The 18358-nt window shown below is 35.1% G+C and overlaps 1 protein-coding gene across 2 annotated transcripts in view; it reads left to right on the top strand.

The window, feature by feature from the left end:
- The window catches only part of LOC145687858 (testis-expressed protein 264 homolog), a 42405-nt gene that overhangs the window by 12237 nt on the left and 11810 nt on the right, over positions 1–18358 (top strand). The window contains exons 3-5 of one of the 2 annotated variants that reach the window (XR_014131803.1): positions 2479–2677; positions 6287–6339; positions 17034–17099. Coding sequence is in view for 1 of the 2 variants with exons in the window: in XM_081761348.1 (XP_081617474.1) it covers positions 2479–2677; positions 17034–17099 (265 nt within the window). In the remaining variant the exon portion in view is untranslated. The remainder of the gene's footprint in view (positions 1–2478; positions 2678–6286; positions 6340–17033; positions 17100–18358) is intronic. The other variant, XM_081761348.1, reaches the window with a different exon arrangement.

Genomic DNA, 18358 nt, shown 5'->3' with positions numbered 1-18358 from the left:
TCCGAGACTATGGATTTGACAGTAATGTCGGTCGTTTTCGATTATTTTTGCATATTACTCCCATTCCACTCCCTAGAGGTGCTAATGGGGGCAGAACGTGAACTTAAATGGCATCGGAAGTGTCACTATTCATCTCAGTAACCCCGAAAATTAGGCATTAAACACTAATGTAAGTAATTTTTGTTTTCACACGTTCCTCCTCCCTACACTCCTTACGATCGCTAGGGTGTGGGCATCAGGAATGTCACCAATTAGCGTAGCGACGCTGAAGACTATTGATTCGACACTAATATCGGTTGTTTTCGATTAATTTTACCCCCCTCCCCCCGCCCTCACGGTTGCTAATGCAAGCTAAAATTGTATTTAAAAGTTCTCGAGAGTGTCACAATCCACCTCAGCGACGCCGAAAATTATGGACTCGACACTAATATCGATCATTTTTTTTTTTTTTTTTAATCATTATTATGTCATCTTTCCCACTCCCTCTGTGTTTTAGAGTCTTAACTCCACAGTATGCTTTTCCAGGTTGTAAATAGTATGTGATCCAATTTTGGTTCTAATTGCTCCAGGCGTTCCAGAGTTATGCTGGAATATATATTATATGTATACAACATAATGTATAGATCACTATTACATTCTTTCAGGTTAATTTAACAACACAGTAAACCCCTTAATTTCTTCGGACAGTTTGTCAGAATTTTCAATCTGTTCCTTGTACCGGAAGAATAAGAGGACTGTGAGTGTTAGGATCTGAGAAATGTGATTTGACATGGCCCTCTTCATAGTTGTTAGTATACTTGCAGTGTTTTTTTTTTTCTTTTTTTCTTTTTTAGCTTTACTGTTCCTGTTTAATGGTTTTACTGTTACTTTAGTTCTGAAGATATATTGTTATGTGATTTTGAACAGAATTTAATAATGTAATGGGTCGATACTTAAGTATTATCTATCTTTTATTATAATTTTAATTTCTATCATTGAGGGGGGAAAAACATCAGTTATTTGCAGTGTGTGTGAGGATTCTTTAGCAGCTGAGAAGAGAAGGCACATTTATGTAACGAAAATTACTTCTTTACGTGAATGTTAGTAAGGACACATTTTAGTCGTCATATACTAAATTCCATTTTATTGAAATGTATGACCTTATCGGGAAAGATGTAGATTGTGTCTAAAAATTCTAAGATCAGGCTAGACACCTCAACACTAATTTTGATATGTAACCCTTATTTAAAATCAAGATTACGGATAGAAGCAATCAGGAAGAAAGAAGTGGACAATATTATCCAGAGACTGTCAGAAATTGACGTCAAAGGAACAGTTAGTGAATTCCTGTATGATCGACGCAAATTTGGAGACTGCCAGTAGTTTGCCGACTTGGCTGTTAATATCAGCGAATAAGTTCCACATCTATCTATGATTAACCTACGTTAATCTTATTAGTGGCAACTTGGCTGTCCATATGGCTACTATATCACAAACAGTCTGCAAGAAAAATTTATAAACTTCCCACGGCAGGACTTTCCTGACTTCAATCCTGGACTTCAGTCACATTGAGATAGGAAGTCAGTGTATCATTGTTCAGTGACTCAGCACACTGACATAGTCTCATACACAACATGATATTCTTGTTTACGTTAAACACGTCTTAAATTAAAGCTTGTATTCTTTCTTAAACTATTATTTAAAGTACGTTACCGACGTTTGCCCGGCGACGAGATTTTCCTTTCAGTGGTTCGGCCTCTCGTTTTTGAGTCAGCTACATTCCCGAAACCAGAACCACAAAGAGGGATAACAGTAATATACACCGACGGACTGAACTCAAAAATGCAGTGCCAGTTTCAGTACAGTTCTTTCCAAGGTGTTCACTCTACTGGGAGTTGTTTCGAAATTATTGGAAAAGCAATAAAACAACGTTTTTAACCTGAACAGTCACGAGTAAGGCATCACTTCAGCCACTGAAGTATTTTTGTTTCATGATGCTCTTAAAGCACTAACAGAGTTAAGTAATTAATTAAAATGTTCCTAGTGCGATATATATTTCTTTAGTGTTTGAGTTTTGTCTCTATTGGGACTTAAGATAACCTCGAGAAGGACAAGTAATTAGTGTAAGCGAATTTCATTTTCCATAAGAACATTGCGGGGCCTTTATATTCTTTTTTGTACTCCAGGAAGATTTAATAGATGATCATGGGATTGAAAAGGCTTGAGTTTTTCAACTGTTGAAGTATTCGTGAGATTTCGTTTCGTTGTCACTAAGGTTCTATATAACTGTTTGCTCGTAAGCAGAGTAATATTTGTACAATTTCCAGTAATATTAGTTACTTAAAAGTGTAGCGGTCAGATCTTGTATGGAGATAAATTTAATTGCAGGTTTTCCGATCACATCTTGTTTTTCGATAACGTTGTTAATACCATGATTATTTCGATACAAGCCCGATTATATCTATGTAAGTATAAGGCACATAATATTCTTTATTCCAGAAACATAGATTGTGTGCTCACCCTATGATTGAGATTTATGGGACAAATGAGATTTTGTTCCTCGCCCCTCTCTCTCGCCAGATGGAATTTTATCCACCAGATGTAAATGTGTGTTTAGATGATACCAAGTCATCCGACGACGATCGACAGTCAGTTTCAAGGATGTCTGTAACAAGTGTAGCAAGCAGTAGTTATGAGCGTAAGTGCCTACAATTTTAATGTAGTTTACATTTACAAAAAATTTCAAGAGTTCCAGTTTTTATCGTCCAATGCATAACAATAATAATAAACACTGGACAAAAAAATTAGTTACTCCCGCGCATAACTTACCTAGTACCAAGTAACACTGCCTCTGATCTCGATTGTGGAAGTGACCTGATGAGTTCTTGCAGGTATACGTTAATATCAGTATATTAATCTACTTGCTCATTAGTAGTTGTCGTAGTTTCAGGTGCCTATTTTTTCGTTTCACCCACTGCTCCAAATAGTCCATTTTGATACATCAACAAATTGTACAGTCCGCAGCAAAAAACCTGCAACATGAGCATGTAAGTTTATTGTGAAACTACGCCTAACAGCCCAGGGAATCAACATAACGTCTAAGTGGCACGAATCACGCCACGAGAAACCTCGGCGTCCTCCCCTGCACACTTATTTTGGAGCAAAAGACTTAGTTGTTTCACTATAAACTTTCATGCTCATGTTGCAGGTTTTTTTGCTGCGGACTGTACACATTAGTTTAATGTGCGTCCATGGACATGCTGAGACACAATGGCTGCTTGTTGATAATTCTGACCTGTATTCTCTTCGACCCATCTTGACAAACCGTTTCTATACAACCGACTGCCACACTCAATGTAACTACAAAAGTAATGCCTCAGCGGTGATTGGTCAGTGGGTCGCGAGTTTTCAGTAGAATGACATCTGTGATGACAGAAACGGACTAAATTTTTTGTCTAGTGTTGTTAATAATAATAATAATGATGATAAAATGTTACTGTACCTAAACGTCCATGACTGCAAGATTTTTTTTTTTTATAAGGATTAAGTTTATTATTTGAATACACTATTTATATTACTTGAATCTTTTTCTTTCAGTGAAATGTATGAAATGTAATATTCTACTGCGTGGCTGACCGACTTTGTAACTGTACTGAATATAGAGTAAGGCTAATTATTCCACAGTGAATATCCTGAACACTTCTAAAGTCAGAATAAGAACATATTAAAATCAATAATTAGATAATACACTCGTTTTCTAATGTGTTTTTCAGTGCATTAGTATGCTAAGTTCGTACAACAGTAGTTATCAGAGCAGAAGTGCAGTAAAAGGTTATTAAATCGAACTGCTCACCTCGTAGTGTTCCTTCCAATTTGTGTTCTTCCCTGTACCTCGAATGACTGAGTTATTCATTTATATATACGGGTGAACAGAGTTTTTTTTTTTTTTTTTTTTTTTAATTTCCTTTTCCGGGTCAAATGGGGTCATCTTTACATATAAAAAGTAGCATTGTCACATATACACCACATGAAGGAGTTTGGTTTATATGACGTGATATTTTCTCAGTATTGAAACCGGAAGTGGTAGTATATTTCTACTACTTCCGGTTTAAGTGGAGAGATTAGAATAGAGGTGGAATATATCCTTGAGACCCGTAATTGATCACAGTAAACTGCTTTTCGCTATCTATTACGGTTTTTATTCTACGGCTATCAATGTTAAAATCCGAAGTAGTTAACTACTTCCGGTTTTGAATAGTTGGTTGAGAGAGATGATGAGATACTTCCACTTAGAACTTTAAATCGATTCCAAGAAATTTTCTCGCTATCCTTTATCATTTTTTTCTCTATGTAGATTATTAAAACCGGAAGTTGAAGTGCATTTCTACCACTTTCAGTTTTAGTACAGAATTGAGGATTGAGATTAAATGTATTCTTGCGACTCTTAGTCAATTGCAGGAAACTGTTTTTATTCTACGGCGATCACCTGTTTTAACAGGAAGTAGTTGTTCTGCTATCAGTTTGAATATCTGGAAAAACGAATTTGATTCCTTTATATTCTGACTAAATTTAGTGATTATGTATCTAGTAGTTTTTGAGATGTTTTTGTTTGACGGTGGAACAGGGTAAATGTAAACCAATCTTCTTGAAAATGAATGTACTGGTGAGGTGTTTGTTCTCTAATAAGAATAGAAATTTAATTTAATGTCACGCCTTTTGGGAACCTGTGGTAACAAGAGTATTTTCCATTATGTAATTATAATTTATTTCTAAAACTACATTTTATATAAATTTATTTTGTACCGTACATAAAACATCAAAAAACAATATAAATAATCTAGAATCGTTGTGGTATATAAATATTATTTCAAATAGTTTGAATAAAATTGAAAAATCTCGTAAAATATTACCGAAATATAATTAAATTTGAAAAAGCATTATGGCGGCGTCATTCGTTAACATGTTTGAAAAATTCAAATGAGAATTGATGTTGTAGTAGAAACCATATTTGTAGATTTATTGTTGGTTGTCTGCCTCTAAGGATAAAATTTTAAATATCAAATTAGAATAGTTTTATAATATTCCATTAATAACCATTAACATATGTCATATGCCATTTCTTATGGAAGAATCCACAAGGGGATAAGTTTTCTTTTAGTGAGGTTTTCCGAAAATGCCTTACAATTTTATTTATATTTCAAAGAAAATGTTTCATTAACAACTCCAGCACACTACCACTTAGTTTAAGACATTAGAGCGAGAAAGTTTAGTGCGGTGGCCTGTACCTTTTATTCCAGATATTGTGCAGTTTCAAGTTTAAAATAATCACCCTGTATGTCAAAAATAAATGAAGCATGAGATGTGAATTTAAGAATTTTTATGTCGTGCCCCATTGCTGGTGGCGCAGTAAAAGCGTACGCGATACTGCTTGTTTAGACCTGTACTAAATACGAAGAAATAAGAGGGAGAGGGGAGGCTGCAACATCTTCTTAGGTCCAGAGCGTAAAATATTATATAGGGGCCTGTGTATGGGAGTATACGTTCTGTTCTTGGCGACTGTACTAATGGGAGGTTAATGTTAATAGAAGGGAATCTATCCATGACAAAGTTTTCGATAAGTACTTTGTTAGCAATTTCTGAAAGGAACTGGGATTTCTCTGTTTTCTTATTAAGTGAAGCACTGATCAACGTCATGAAATTCTGTAATTAATTTAGCAACAGTCTACGAAGATGATGTATTTCTTTTGGTGTGTAACCGTATTTTATATAATATTACGCTGTTTTATTATAATAATTTTATGGATTTGTTACCTGACAAAATTCGTCTCGTTTATTGAATCTTAGTTCAATTTCTTAGTTATCTCTGAATTTTTTCCCACCCTATTGAGTAAAACAACGGTGCTCCAGTTTACTCTTATCCCAGCCGTCAGTGTTTGATTCGATCTCCCTAAAGGGCGTAAGATTTTTTTTTTCGATGATGCTTTGGCGTCGTAGGGGCAAGTGGGGAAAAGAACTACCAACATATGAAGGTGAGTGCAGCAGTGGGAGTAGATGCGCTCACCACGCAACAGCCAGTTAAACGTGCTACTTTTTTCGGTTTGCTAAAGCCCTTAATAGACTGCAATGCCACATATTAACTATTCTTGTAACGTGATTTCCATCAGGTTCTCGTTTTACTTTTAGCAGAATACTATGAAATCTACTTTCAGATACTTAAGTATTGTAATACAAATAATTTTAAGAGTAAATGTATTTGTAGATTAAGTACAAACTAAATCTTATTATGACATTCTTCCCTAAACAACAGGAGAAAGGCATAGCTACCGTGCTTCGTACGGTCTGGTGCCTGAGGATTAAAAGGTAAATCTTCGTTAAGTTCCTGTGACGTCATAAGCAAATAGAAACAGCCATGCTTTTGTTTTCTGTTCTGCTAGCATGTTAGAAGTACTAACTTGAATTGTTACGAACTTGAGTGTTTCATACGAATTTGTCACTAATGTGTCCAACTGACTTTTTTATTTATTTATTTATTTCGGAAGACTAAGGCAAAACAGTTCAAGATTGGGAGATTTTTTTTTACTCAAGAGTGAAATGCATTCCTCGATATGATTTAAATTTACTAGCTGAATCTGCGCTCTCTACACAATTATCATTCACATATGAGCATGAATCACTTTGTCATTCCTCACATCTGTATATGTCCCTTTATAGACACAAGTGAATAGATAAAAATCGGCAAGGGGTACCATAAAAAGGAGATTTTTTTCTATTATTTTTCAATACCTCGCACCATTTGCAAGATTTGAGCCTCCTTCCGGTTGGAGTTTCTAATTCATGTATGATCAGTGTTTTTTTTCTTCTTGCATGCAGTATGTAATAAGCAAATATATTACACACAATTAATTATAATGTCAGTGATGTATTGTGTTAGTTGGACAAAAGACTCCAAACAACAGAGATTCATCTTAGATTGGAGAAATGATTATCCTTCGTTTTTCATTATCATTTGACGATGAAAGAAACGCCGAAGGGATATACTACTCCAGTATACAAATGTGTGGTGTCGGAATGTATCTCATAGGATATGGTGCTTTAGTTTTTAAAATTTCAATACTTTCAGTGTACCCGTAAAAAGTGTAATAAAGAAATAACGCCCATTTTTTTTTAAATATTCAATTAGAACTGAACAATCTACACAGAATTTACAATCGATCAGTGAACACGGCATCTTTCTATAGCTTGTGGTTTCCGAGATTTCATTGTCAAAGCAATTGGTCACAAACATATAAACTTTTCTTGACCACAAACATGTAAACCTAGTATTTTAATATATATATATATATATATATATATATATATATATATATATATAATATGTATCATTGCCAAAATATCACGTTACTGCATCCTTATTTCATGTTACGTTGGAACTGTGAACTGGTCTAGAATTTTAATGACATTTTTAATACTAATTGTACTAAATAAATAAAGGGAAAAGAAAACTCAGTCAAATGAGCAACATTCTGTTTGAATCTATTTGTGGAGTAGTTTGTCACTTACAGAATTAACTCCTCATTGTAACAAAATATAGAAAGCATGTGTAAAAAGCCATACTTCGAAACTGGGGAAAGTGTTTAATTTGTTTACTTTCAACACCTGAAATCTTAACGTCAGCAGTGAATAACAGGGTTACTTAAATACACGTTCCTTTAAAATATCGATTGTTTTCGTAAATTCTCAATTTTAGACGTGGTAGAATTTAATTTGGTCTAATTTTTTTGTTTTTTAATGTATAAAATACAATATTGCCAAATTTGCACACAACAGAATTGTATTTTAAGTCGCCGTGGAGGGGGGGGGGGATATATATATTCCCTATTTTTTCCTGGCCACAATATTTTTCATTAAATATCGAGAAAGTATTTAAAATAAATATATCAACAGCTGCATATATATCAGGCGTTTGTTTCATGACCAAATGATAATGACAAACAAAGGATAACCATTTCTCCAGTCTAAGATGAATCTTTATTGTTTGGAGTGTTTTGCCCAATGAACACCATATATCACTGACATAATTAATTGTATATGTAATGTATTTGCTTATTACATACTGCATGCAAGAAGAAAGAAAACACTGATCATAAATGAATTAGAAGCTCCAACCGGAAGTAGACTAAAATCTTGCAAACGGTGCGAGATATTGAAAAAATAATCGAAAAAAACCCTCCCATTTTTGGTATCCCTTGCCGATTTTTATCAAGAGTTCTTTCACTTGTGTCTGTAAAGGGATATGTACAGATGTTGTGAGGAATGAGGAGATGATTCATGCTCATATGTGAATGATGATTGTGTAGAGAGGGTAGGTTCAGCTAGTTCCCTTATTATTTAAATAAGGAAACTTCCACGTAGGGGAAGTTAACCTTTTTACTCTCTTAATCTTGATAGATATCAACCGCAACCAGTGGGAATCCCTAATGTATACTATATAAAATGGAAGTGACGGACTCCTCAATAGCCCAGACTATAATAATATATATATACAAACGTGGAATGTGGCCAGAATATTTCTTTTGCCACGGAGGTAAGAGATAAGAAGGGAATCTTGAAACACCTATTCTAAAGGGCATAAAGAGAGATTCAAATTTTCTGTCAAAATAATTGAGTATCTCACAAAACCTTGAAGTTAGAGATATGAAACTCGGCGTATACACTGTTCATTAAAAGTAACTGAAAACTTGTTTTACAGTTTTCAAACATTCCGCTCCAGATGAAATTTCTATAATCAAATTTCCTTTTCTTTATATAGAAGATGTTGAATATGAGGATTGCGTTTAAGTTGAAGGTGTGAAATTCGATATGTAGATCCTTAATTAAAAGTTAGGGAATATGGTTTGAGTGTTTTCCAAAAATTCCGCTCCTAAGGTAGAAAATTGCTGTAATATCTGATTTATGTTTCTTACACCGTATACTTACCACACGATGAATCGAAACTTCCCCTGTTACATATATATTGTAATGAATTGATGTGAGCGAAATCTTAATTTTATGAGAACGGTTGTGTAACTACCGATGCCAGATGTACTTGCTTCAGGAAACAAACTGGCGAGTGTTCTCTGCGAGGAGAGTCAATACAATCCTAAAGAAAGTTTGATTTCTTTATATAACTCCATACCCCAAAGCAGAACAACAGGCGACGGTGCGACAATGTCGCAGAAAGAAAATGCGGGCTGCAGAGAGATTGGCAAACCACTAGCCAAAAATTACTGCCTCCGAAAGATTGCCTACTCTAAATAAAAATTACGGTTACAAAAAGATTTTATTTTCCGTGAATAAGTCACGATTCGGAATGATTCAACATTTGATATGATAATATACCAACAAACTTGAGTGGCGCGAAAGGGAAGACTAAGCAATACATATAGTCGCCAATACAAGCGCTACAGTCCCCACTGCTACAATTTATGTACCAGAATCGAGACTCGAGGAGACAGTTGTCCGGTGGCGGGATGCTTGCTAACGCATTCCCATTCCTGGGTAGTGCTGTCGTCATGGTTATAACATGCTTATGATACTTAGAGAGTGGCTACCTCAGGACAATTTTTGAAAGCTAGGAATCTTATGACTGACTGCCCTGCAGCCGGTGATTTTTGGTTTGAAGAGATTAGCACAACTGATATGTTTGCTTACATCCAGATAAATGGACCACCAGCTGGCCACAAGAGAAACAGGAAATTTTTGAAAATGGCTTTGTCAGAAATACCTAGATATACTAGTCAATACCACAATCATTTCAAGTCTGTTTCTGGAGCCAAATTAATGTCTGAAGAGGTGATATATTCAAAGTTGTAAGAAGGATTCAAGATTTAAATAATTCATCGCTATGTTTTAAGATGTAAAAAAGAAAAAGAAAAAATACCAACTAAGTACCTGTAATTCTTTTTGAGTAAATATAGATGGAGATTTCTTGATTGGTTCTTATTCAGTTATTTCTCCCTGTATATTTCTCCATAAATAAAAAGCGTAAAAGAAAAAAAGTTTAGAAAAATAGAATTGTAAAAACATTTTGCTTTTATGCGCTTACAAATTTCGTTATAATTTTACTGCACTTTAACTAAAATGTTCGCAGAGAGTTTTTGGGTTTTTCATAAGTCGTCGCAGAAAGTTGAAAAACCTGCTTTGGGGACTCCATAGTACGCTCTTCTATTGCGTAGTGTATGACAGTGGCAATCCAATTATGAAGTTACGCAAATTGAGAAATTTCGGGACATTATTTTTTCAAGGACGCCACTAACCAGACATGTTATGGGTTAATAAATCTTGCTCACTAACAGTGCAGATTTGGGATATTGAATTGAAAACGCTGAATGAAACTGGAAGAGAGCGGAAACTTATCGTATTTGAAGTAGAAATATTTTCGTAGTTTTTTATGCCATACTCCAGTTACTGAAATAACTACACATTCGCTACCATAATTGGATTGATTAAAAATCTGTATTGGTGATATAGCCTTTAACAGATTCTTTTTCACTTAGTGGGTTTGTAATATTATATATCAATTTAAATGAAAATGAAAGTGATCTGGTTTCCGATCACATCACGGGAAAACGGCTGAACTGTTTGAAATGAATTTTTAACTGTAGCTTGTAATTACCTGAAATAGAGCCTTTATTATGTCACTGTGATTAAAATGCTTATCGTGGGGGGTGCGTGAAAATTTATGCCAAAATATAGTCTCTCTTGAGGTCCTAAAGTTAGGAAGTTAAAATTTGGTACATAAATTTCTCAATATTTGGACATGTATCTGAACGTTTTAAAAAATTCTGTTTGCAGGAGGGGGTAGATAGTTTCTATATTTTTTTCTAATTCCAATTAACATCTGTCTCACCATCACGAAAACAGCTGAAACGTTTGTGAAACGAATTTTCGACCGTAGTTAGCACCGGGGTCGAGCCGGGTTTGTGTCATGTTACTTCCATTAAAATGCGTATCCGAAACAATGAGGTGGTTAAAATGTGTGCTAAAAGACAGTATATCACGAGTATGTTAGAAAATACAACTTCACATGTAAGTTTTTTATTAAAAATAAGTGGATATGTTCCCCAGCCTTGTAGAAAATTGTTTCGAGTTCACTCGAACAGACGGTTCTACCAAATAGAAACTTTATAGGTAAAATACGATGTGAAACATTTTTTGTGAAGGAATGAGAGTGAATATAAATAATTACTCTTAGTGCACAGCATATTGAAATGAATTATAAGTGAAAGTATTATTTATCCTTATTATTTCTATATCCCCGTCGCTGACGCGCCTGCTCCCTACGGACGCTGTCCTCTTTATTGCTTGGGCACTTTGCTGCGCTCCTGCCCTGAATCGGTTAGATATAATTCGTGCTTTTTAGTGGCCACCTAGCACAAGTTGGTTCATGTTCCTTGCACTGTAGTTATTATGCCGTACGTTCCTTAGTCCTTCTAAAGCCAATCTGCAAGTGGTAGTGGAGCTTCTTATTTAGTGCATGCTCTGCTAAAAGAAGTATAAAGCTCTTACCTGACTTGAAAATATAAGAAATGTGTCAACATTTGGTAGAACCGTCTGCTCGAGTAATACCATTGATTCTAAGGGAAGGGGGTTGCAATTTCTGTAACATTTTTCTCAGTATATATAAAAGTAATACAGATATACCTTTCAGATGTTTTCCATAAAATTTCCTATGCGAAGAACGGACATTTTAGCTAGTACTTTAATAATCAACCATTCTTGCAAAGAGCTATCTTACCACTTTAATATTTTACAGCTCCTTTTTTTTTCGTTCAGTGAAAGTGAAAGATAATAAAGGGAAAAATATTTTCCATTTCTAATCCATAACAAGAATATTAAGAAATTGCAGTATTAACTATAACCCCATCACGTAGCCGACTACATTAATTTCGAAGCTTCAAACATTTTCAAGTTTTTTCATTTCGGTAGATGATTTTTTTTTGTTAATCTACTCTTCCAACGGGTCACTCTGAAATGCAACTTACAGTTTGGAACGTGGTGTCCGTTGTTCCATCAATATGCGTGTTGTAAATAAAAATATGCAATTTGCTTGCTAACAGTTTTAGCTTAAATGTAATACTTGGCGCTTTTTTTTTTCTAAATTAAATCAATGTAATTTTGCTGGTTTCTTTTCTTTATTAACACGGTGTGATGGTTTTGTCCGTTTATTAACTGCTTCCCATGCTTTTCCTATATTTGTCTTGTGTTGGTTATAACATCTGTTACATGTAAGTTAAAAGTCCAAGGAGAAGAAAGAATTCTTCCTCACATTGTGGAAAAGTGTGCTGTGTATGACTTAAATTTTTGTTTTGAAATTTAGTTTCTAGTGGAGCACAAAAGGTATATAAGGTCTAAGTTGAGTGATGTCGTTCATATAACATAGTAGAAATGACAGTGATTCTAAACTTGAGTTCCGTTTGGTTTGTAAGTAGTGCAATGGTAATTATTAATAATTTACTGAACTAAAGTTTTGGCACAGTTGGGTATGTTATATTCTCACAAGGGAATTCTAATGTGGATATATTATAAGTAAAATATAAGATATTTACATGGTTCTTTTTGATTGTTCCTTCGATTCTAGCTCGCGCCGTGTGGACTTTGTGGTGGACAAACACCGTGCTCGTGGGTTTTCTCGGGGTTCTCCCGTTTCCTCCCACTTTCTTCATTCCACCATTTCACTCATCTCATTATCACCGTCTCCTTTAGCCTAACCGGCATAACCGTGGGACGTAAAACTTAAACATTTCTTTTCTTTTCTTTTCTTTTCTTTTCTTTTTTTTTTTTTTTTTTTTGTGTGTGTGTGTGTGTGTGTGTGTGTTCTGATTCCGAACGGAAACTTGTGTGGTTTGGGAAATGAAATCTTTTAGTTTAACGTCCTATGATTATGTCCTTTAGGCTAAGGGAGACGATGGTTAAGGGGAGTGAATGATGATGGAAGAATTGGTAGAATGAGAAAGTGGGAGGAAACGGGAGTACTCCAAGATAACCCATGGGCACGATGTTGTTCATCACAAACTAATTTGACACGGATCTAACCTGGGACCCCACGCACCGAAAGTAAACTCTCTACCACTAAGCCACCGTACCACCTCACGTGGCTTGGATTCCATGTTAAACTGTAGGTCCACGTCTCATATAGCTTCGCTGCTGAAAGGGACGCTAAATTTAAAATCAATCCAATCAGTCAATCAATGTTTATTTAGGTCAAAAGGTTTTCAACCTTGCATACACATAGTGCACAGTTTTGAAAAGACAGAAACCTTTTCTGTTCCCTAAAAATTTGTTTACTGTAGCTTTACCAACTTACACGCTCTTGCTCACAAGAACTGATTTAATATAAAGTTCCTCGTTTTCTTTCCCACAAAATGACAACGTATGCAATATATGTGCGATACCAATATGATCTTCGAACATCCCGAAATCTGTAGTATGTCATTGCGTTACACCGATAGTTTTGAATTCTCACATATATTAATTTCCTCAAATACATCATCGTAACACATTGGAAACACACACTCTCATACATGTATGTGTCAATAATCAGCGTTACTGTTTGCAATGTCGAAATTCTCTACCTGATTTTACCCAAACAAAGATACCCGTTACAATCCTAATTGTAACGAATTTAACTGTCTACATCCTAACATAATTCATTCAGGAAACATCCCCCGTTTAGACACAAAGGAGAAAACGCACCTTTATTTTATCTGTTAACTGTAAACTGAGAACAACTTATCAAACTGTCACTTTTTTGTTTGTTTGTTTGTTTTATGGTACTTCCTGTCATCATTGATACTCGGGGTTGTCCCGTTTTCTCCCACTGCCTTCATTCAACCATTTCATTCTTTACCATGACCATTCACTCCCTTAGCCTCGGTTCATAATTATGGGAGTAACGCTAGACATTTAATTTCATTTCTGTATTGACGAGTCGTTTCAGACTCAAAAGCTCTCCGTATTCACTTGTTTGAGTTGATTGGTTGGGTAGAGCATAATGTCCCTTTTCGGCACCGAAGCTTTATGAGACGTAGACGTACTGTTTACAAGGTGTGATCAAAAAGAACGGTGAATGTAGTTATACAGTGCCATCTACCGATGTTGTACCCATTGCAACCAGTAAGCCCGGTAGCCTAAACTTCTGGTACATTCAGTGTCGGGTTTGAACGAGTTGTGACATGTTAGTTGGCTTACAGAGGCAGAACAGTGAGGACGTGTTAAGAGTATCTGGCGCGCGCCAACATTAAGTTTTGTTCTAAGCTGCAAACAAGTGCCAAACATGCTTACGAAATGTCAAAATCAGTCTATGGTGATGAAGCAGTGGCATTGAAGATTGTTTATAAGTGGTGTGAGCGATTCAAAAGTGACAAGGAGTCGGTTGAAAACGAGCAACGATCGAGATGTTCTTCGACGTCAAAAACAGATGAAAACATGCAATAAATGGAACAAATGATTTGTTCAAACAGGCGAATGACTATTCGAGAGTTCTCCGAAGAACTATACATCTCCTATGGGTCCTTCAAAAGTATTTTAATCGCCGATTAGATGGCTTCCTTCTTCACCTTGAAAACGCGTCGTGCCACACCTTCCTTTTTATCCGCGACTTTCGGCTAAAAAAAAAAAAAAAAGAATATTCCTGTCTGTCCACATTGACTGTACTCTCCAGATATAGCACAGGGTGTCTACTGGTCATGAAAGTCATGAAAGTCATGAAAAAGTCATATATTTTGCTTAGTGGTCATGAAAGTCATGAAAAAGTCCTTTATTTACCCAACTGGTCATGAAAATCTGAAATCTCAGAGTATATTTTTATACTTCATACTTTTATACCTCATACTGCATGTATTGAAACAGTTGTATCAGGTCAGTAATTGTGAGAATTTCCCCCACCAGTTAGTGCTGGCTAACTGGTACTTTACTGTCTTCCTAGCTGCTCCCCATTTCATCTTCTAGTCTCTGTAATATAGTAACAACTTTTTACTGTCCAACTTTGTGATCTGCTATTTCTTTACTTCTAAGAAATGTAAATTGTGTATTTTTGGGCCTTTAGACTTATGCAAATATTATTATTCGTTTGAGTTTGCAGATTTTAAATTTGATGATCTATTTTTTTAAAACGAATTTCTTTTATAATTTGTTTTGTCTTTGGGCAGTTCTCTGAGTGCTTAATTTTAGACAAATTTCTGCTAGATGGATAATTATACTCAGAATTAAAACTTCAAATACAGTATAGAGTGATTAACTGGTAAGAGCAGGCCCGTATTTAGGTAAGTGCTATTCTGTGCTCGAGCACAAGGCGGCAGAATTTTAGATTCTTTCTTTAAGATTCACAATAAGTGACATTTAAGACTAGCAACCCGCATAGTTCCGATGCACCACTGATGGTAGGGGTTTATTATTGCTAATGGTAAATTTTTATCGCCATGGTCATGAAAATTTGAACAAAAAGGTCATGAAAAATTATGAAAAAGTCATGAATTTACTTTCTGGTATTCCAGTAGACACCCTGTAGCACCATGCGACTTCTTGTTCTTCCCAAAAATTAAACCTGTGGTTAAAGGAAAACATTTGGACGCCATTTCTAACATTGAAAGGACCAGAACAGAGCAGCTAAACGCCCTTCCAAGAAAGAAGGGGGGAAAAAAATGCTTCCAGTCATGGATTCAACGTTGGTGGGATGAGTGCGTTTCTAGCCAAACACAGTATTTTGAAGATTAAATCAAATTCCCTGTGAGCTTTTTGTTTCTAATAAAATAATGCACCGTATTTTTTGATTACACCTCGTAAAATGGAACCAAACCATCTTGTTGCGTTCGGTACTTTCCCACCAGAAATCAAGCCTGAGACTTCGTGCATCAAAGACGAGTGCGCTTAATAGTACTTTTGATTATTTATAAACCTAGTATAATAGTTTCAATTTTTAGTACTCAAACACTTCTAAAACAGTTAAAAGTGATAATAGAACAGACAATACAGTTCATTCTGATTTCATTAGTCATGTTCAAATTTTGAATTTTGTCTTAAATAAGCTCTGGTCCTATTAGAATTTTATGTACGAAGACCAATTAGGGTGCAGACAATTTTCCGATGTAAAACTATTGTGACAGTTCAGTTGCAATTTGAAGAACTGTAGTTTTCAATTCAAATATTTCAAAATGGATATGATGATACTGAACATAAACGTGCTTTTCTATTTATTATTAAGAGAAGAGTTGTTGAAGATTAAGATTTGTGTAAGCGCAAGTTAGTTGGTAAGAAAAAAATGTAAACAATTAGAATTCATATATTAAAGAAAGGAGGAAACAACCAAATTTTTTACATACCAGATCCTCTATAGGTGCGAGTACAATAACACATAAAGAGTGGAAAAGTGAATGACTCGATCGAGACTCGAACCCGGGATCTCCGGCGTACCGTGCCGATGCGTTAACCACTACGCAACTCTGTCCTTGTGGTCCGAGTAGAGAACACCGACTTCAGGAGTGAGAGAGTGTTTAACTGTTCTGCTAAGTGGACTGGATGGTTTAGTGGTTAACGCATAAGCACGGTATGCCGCAGATTCCGGGTTCAAATCAGGGTCCAGTCATTCACTTTTTCACTCTTTATGTGTTAATTAGAGCCCTTATTCAAGCATGATCTTAACCTAAAGTGTACAGCAGGCCGAGGGCTTGGAGGGAACAACCAGTAAGTAAGGGGCTTTTTAATAAGATAAAAAGAAGAAATGAATAAAAAAAAACATTAAAAAGAATAATTCCTTATCAGTGGGCTAAAAACAAACATCACACTAGAACTCAACATACTTAGATACATCGTTTGGTGCCGTAGAGTTCTGTTGACAACTGGAATTGTGAAAATTGCGTGCTTCATCCATTCAAAATTTATTTTTTAACATAGTTTCCGTGGTATTTGCATTTGAAATATATATGTAGTGAGGAAGTATGGTAATTACCTGAAAATATGCGTGCATTTATGCGTGAATAATGTTAAAATGCATTTTTTTCTTTCTTTCTTCGATGTAGCTTTCAGGGTGGTCAGTGAATCTCCGCAGCGAGAGCGTCAACTGCTGTCTGCATCGTCTGAGCAAAGTATGCGTTTTACAATCCTGTTTTATTTATTTATTTATTTATAAGAATTTTTAAATCAGTTGATATGCGTACTTTTTATTGTGTTTTCTAGGTAGTAATGTAAGGTATTGAAATTTAACTTGAACCAGTTCTAAACCGTTGAAATTTGCAATTAACTTTTGAGTGGTGCGTGTTAAAAACTGATTCAACTTTATTTCACACTTGTACTGGGTAAACTTGTTTCTGCGTTGAGTGTGCAATCAATCACATTGTTGAGGTGTTGAAAGCAAAATTTGATCAAATAAATAAATAACTTTTTTTTTTTTTTTTGATAAAATAGAAGTTAAATTCAAAATGTTGGATGAACTATTTGCAATTAGTAGGATCAATTGATTATTACCTCAAAGCAATAACATGCTAATTTATTACATACGACAGTTTACGACGTGATTCACTTTAGCTCTGTACATCTCATTTCCTTTGAAAACGTTCATGAGTTACGTCATTTCTTGCTAGACATTTACTTGTGTTCAGGATGTGTAGGTAAACTGACTGCTTGGGGAAAAAGGAAAGCAGTGTAAGTTAGAATTAGTTGCGTTCCATGTTGAATGAAACATGTAGAAACTATGTTTAAGAATTTGGTTAAAAATCATTAAAGGGATAATAAACATCAGAGAGGTGAATAACGTACAACTTAATGTGACTGTTATATTCGAGATCAATTGCTAGTTGTCTGTGGATACATTGATGTTCCAAATGTTGTTTTTGGGTTATACGAATTAGACAAGAAAGCCTCGTGTATATTACGTTGTAAGTTTTTGCAACAAGGATCGCCTTACATGAAAAATTACCAGACCTTTTTGTTGGAAAAGGAATTATACTCGTAGATAGATACTCTTACTTTTTATATTTTCTATTGTATTATTCTTTCGATTGCCGTGTTTCGTATCGGCATATTTTCACCTAAAAGCTTCGTAATTTCTTCCTATAATGATGGTCCATTTAGTATTATTTATTGATTTATTTGAGGGAAGTTCAACAATGTAAACCAAGCAACAACGAAATCAAAGTTACCCTATTCGAAGAACTAAGAGTGAATTCTTCATTTCATGTTAGATTGATTAAAATCATTTGCTGCATTTTACTGTTTAAATGTAAACTTTGCTTCTGTAGTTACACATGTTATCCTGCCTCCTTCCTTCAGCTCGAGACAAACAGAGTCTACTTGTGGTGCATCAGGTGGTGTGATGTAACGTAGTTTTAGTTGTTCTTAAATAGCG

The sequence above is a fragment of the Thermobia domestica genome, chromosome 6 (genome assembly GCF_964235325.1).
Source record: "Thermobia domestica chromosome 6, izTheDome1.hap1.1, whole genome shotgun sequence".
NCBI classification, from domain to species: Eukaryota; Metazoa; Arthropoda; class Insecta; order Zygentoma; family Lepismatidae; genus Thermobia; species Thermobia domestica.
This window is presented reverse-complemented; position numbering and strand designations above follow the sequence as displayed.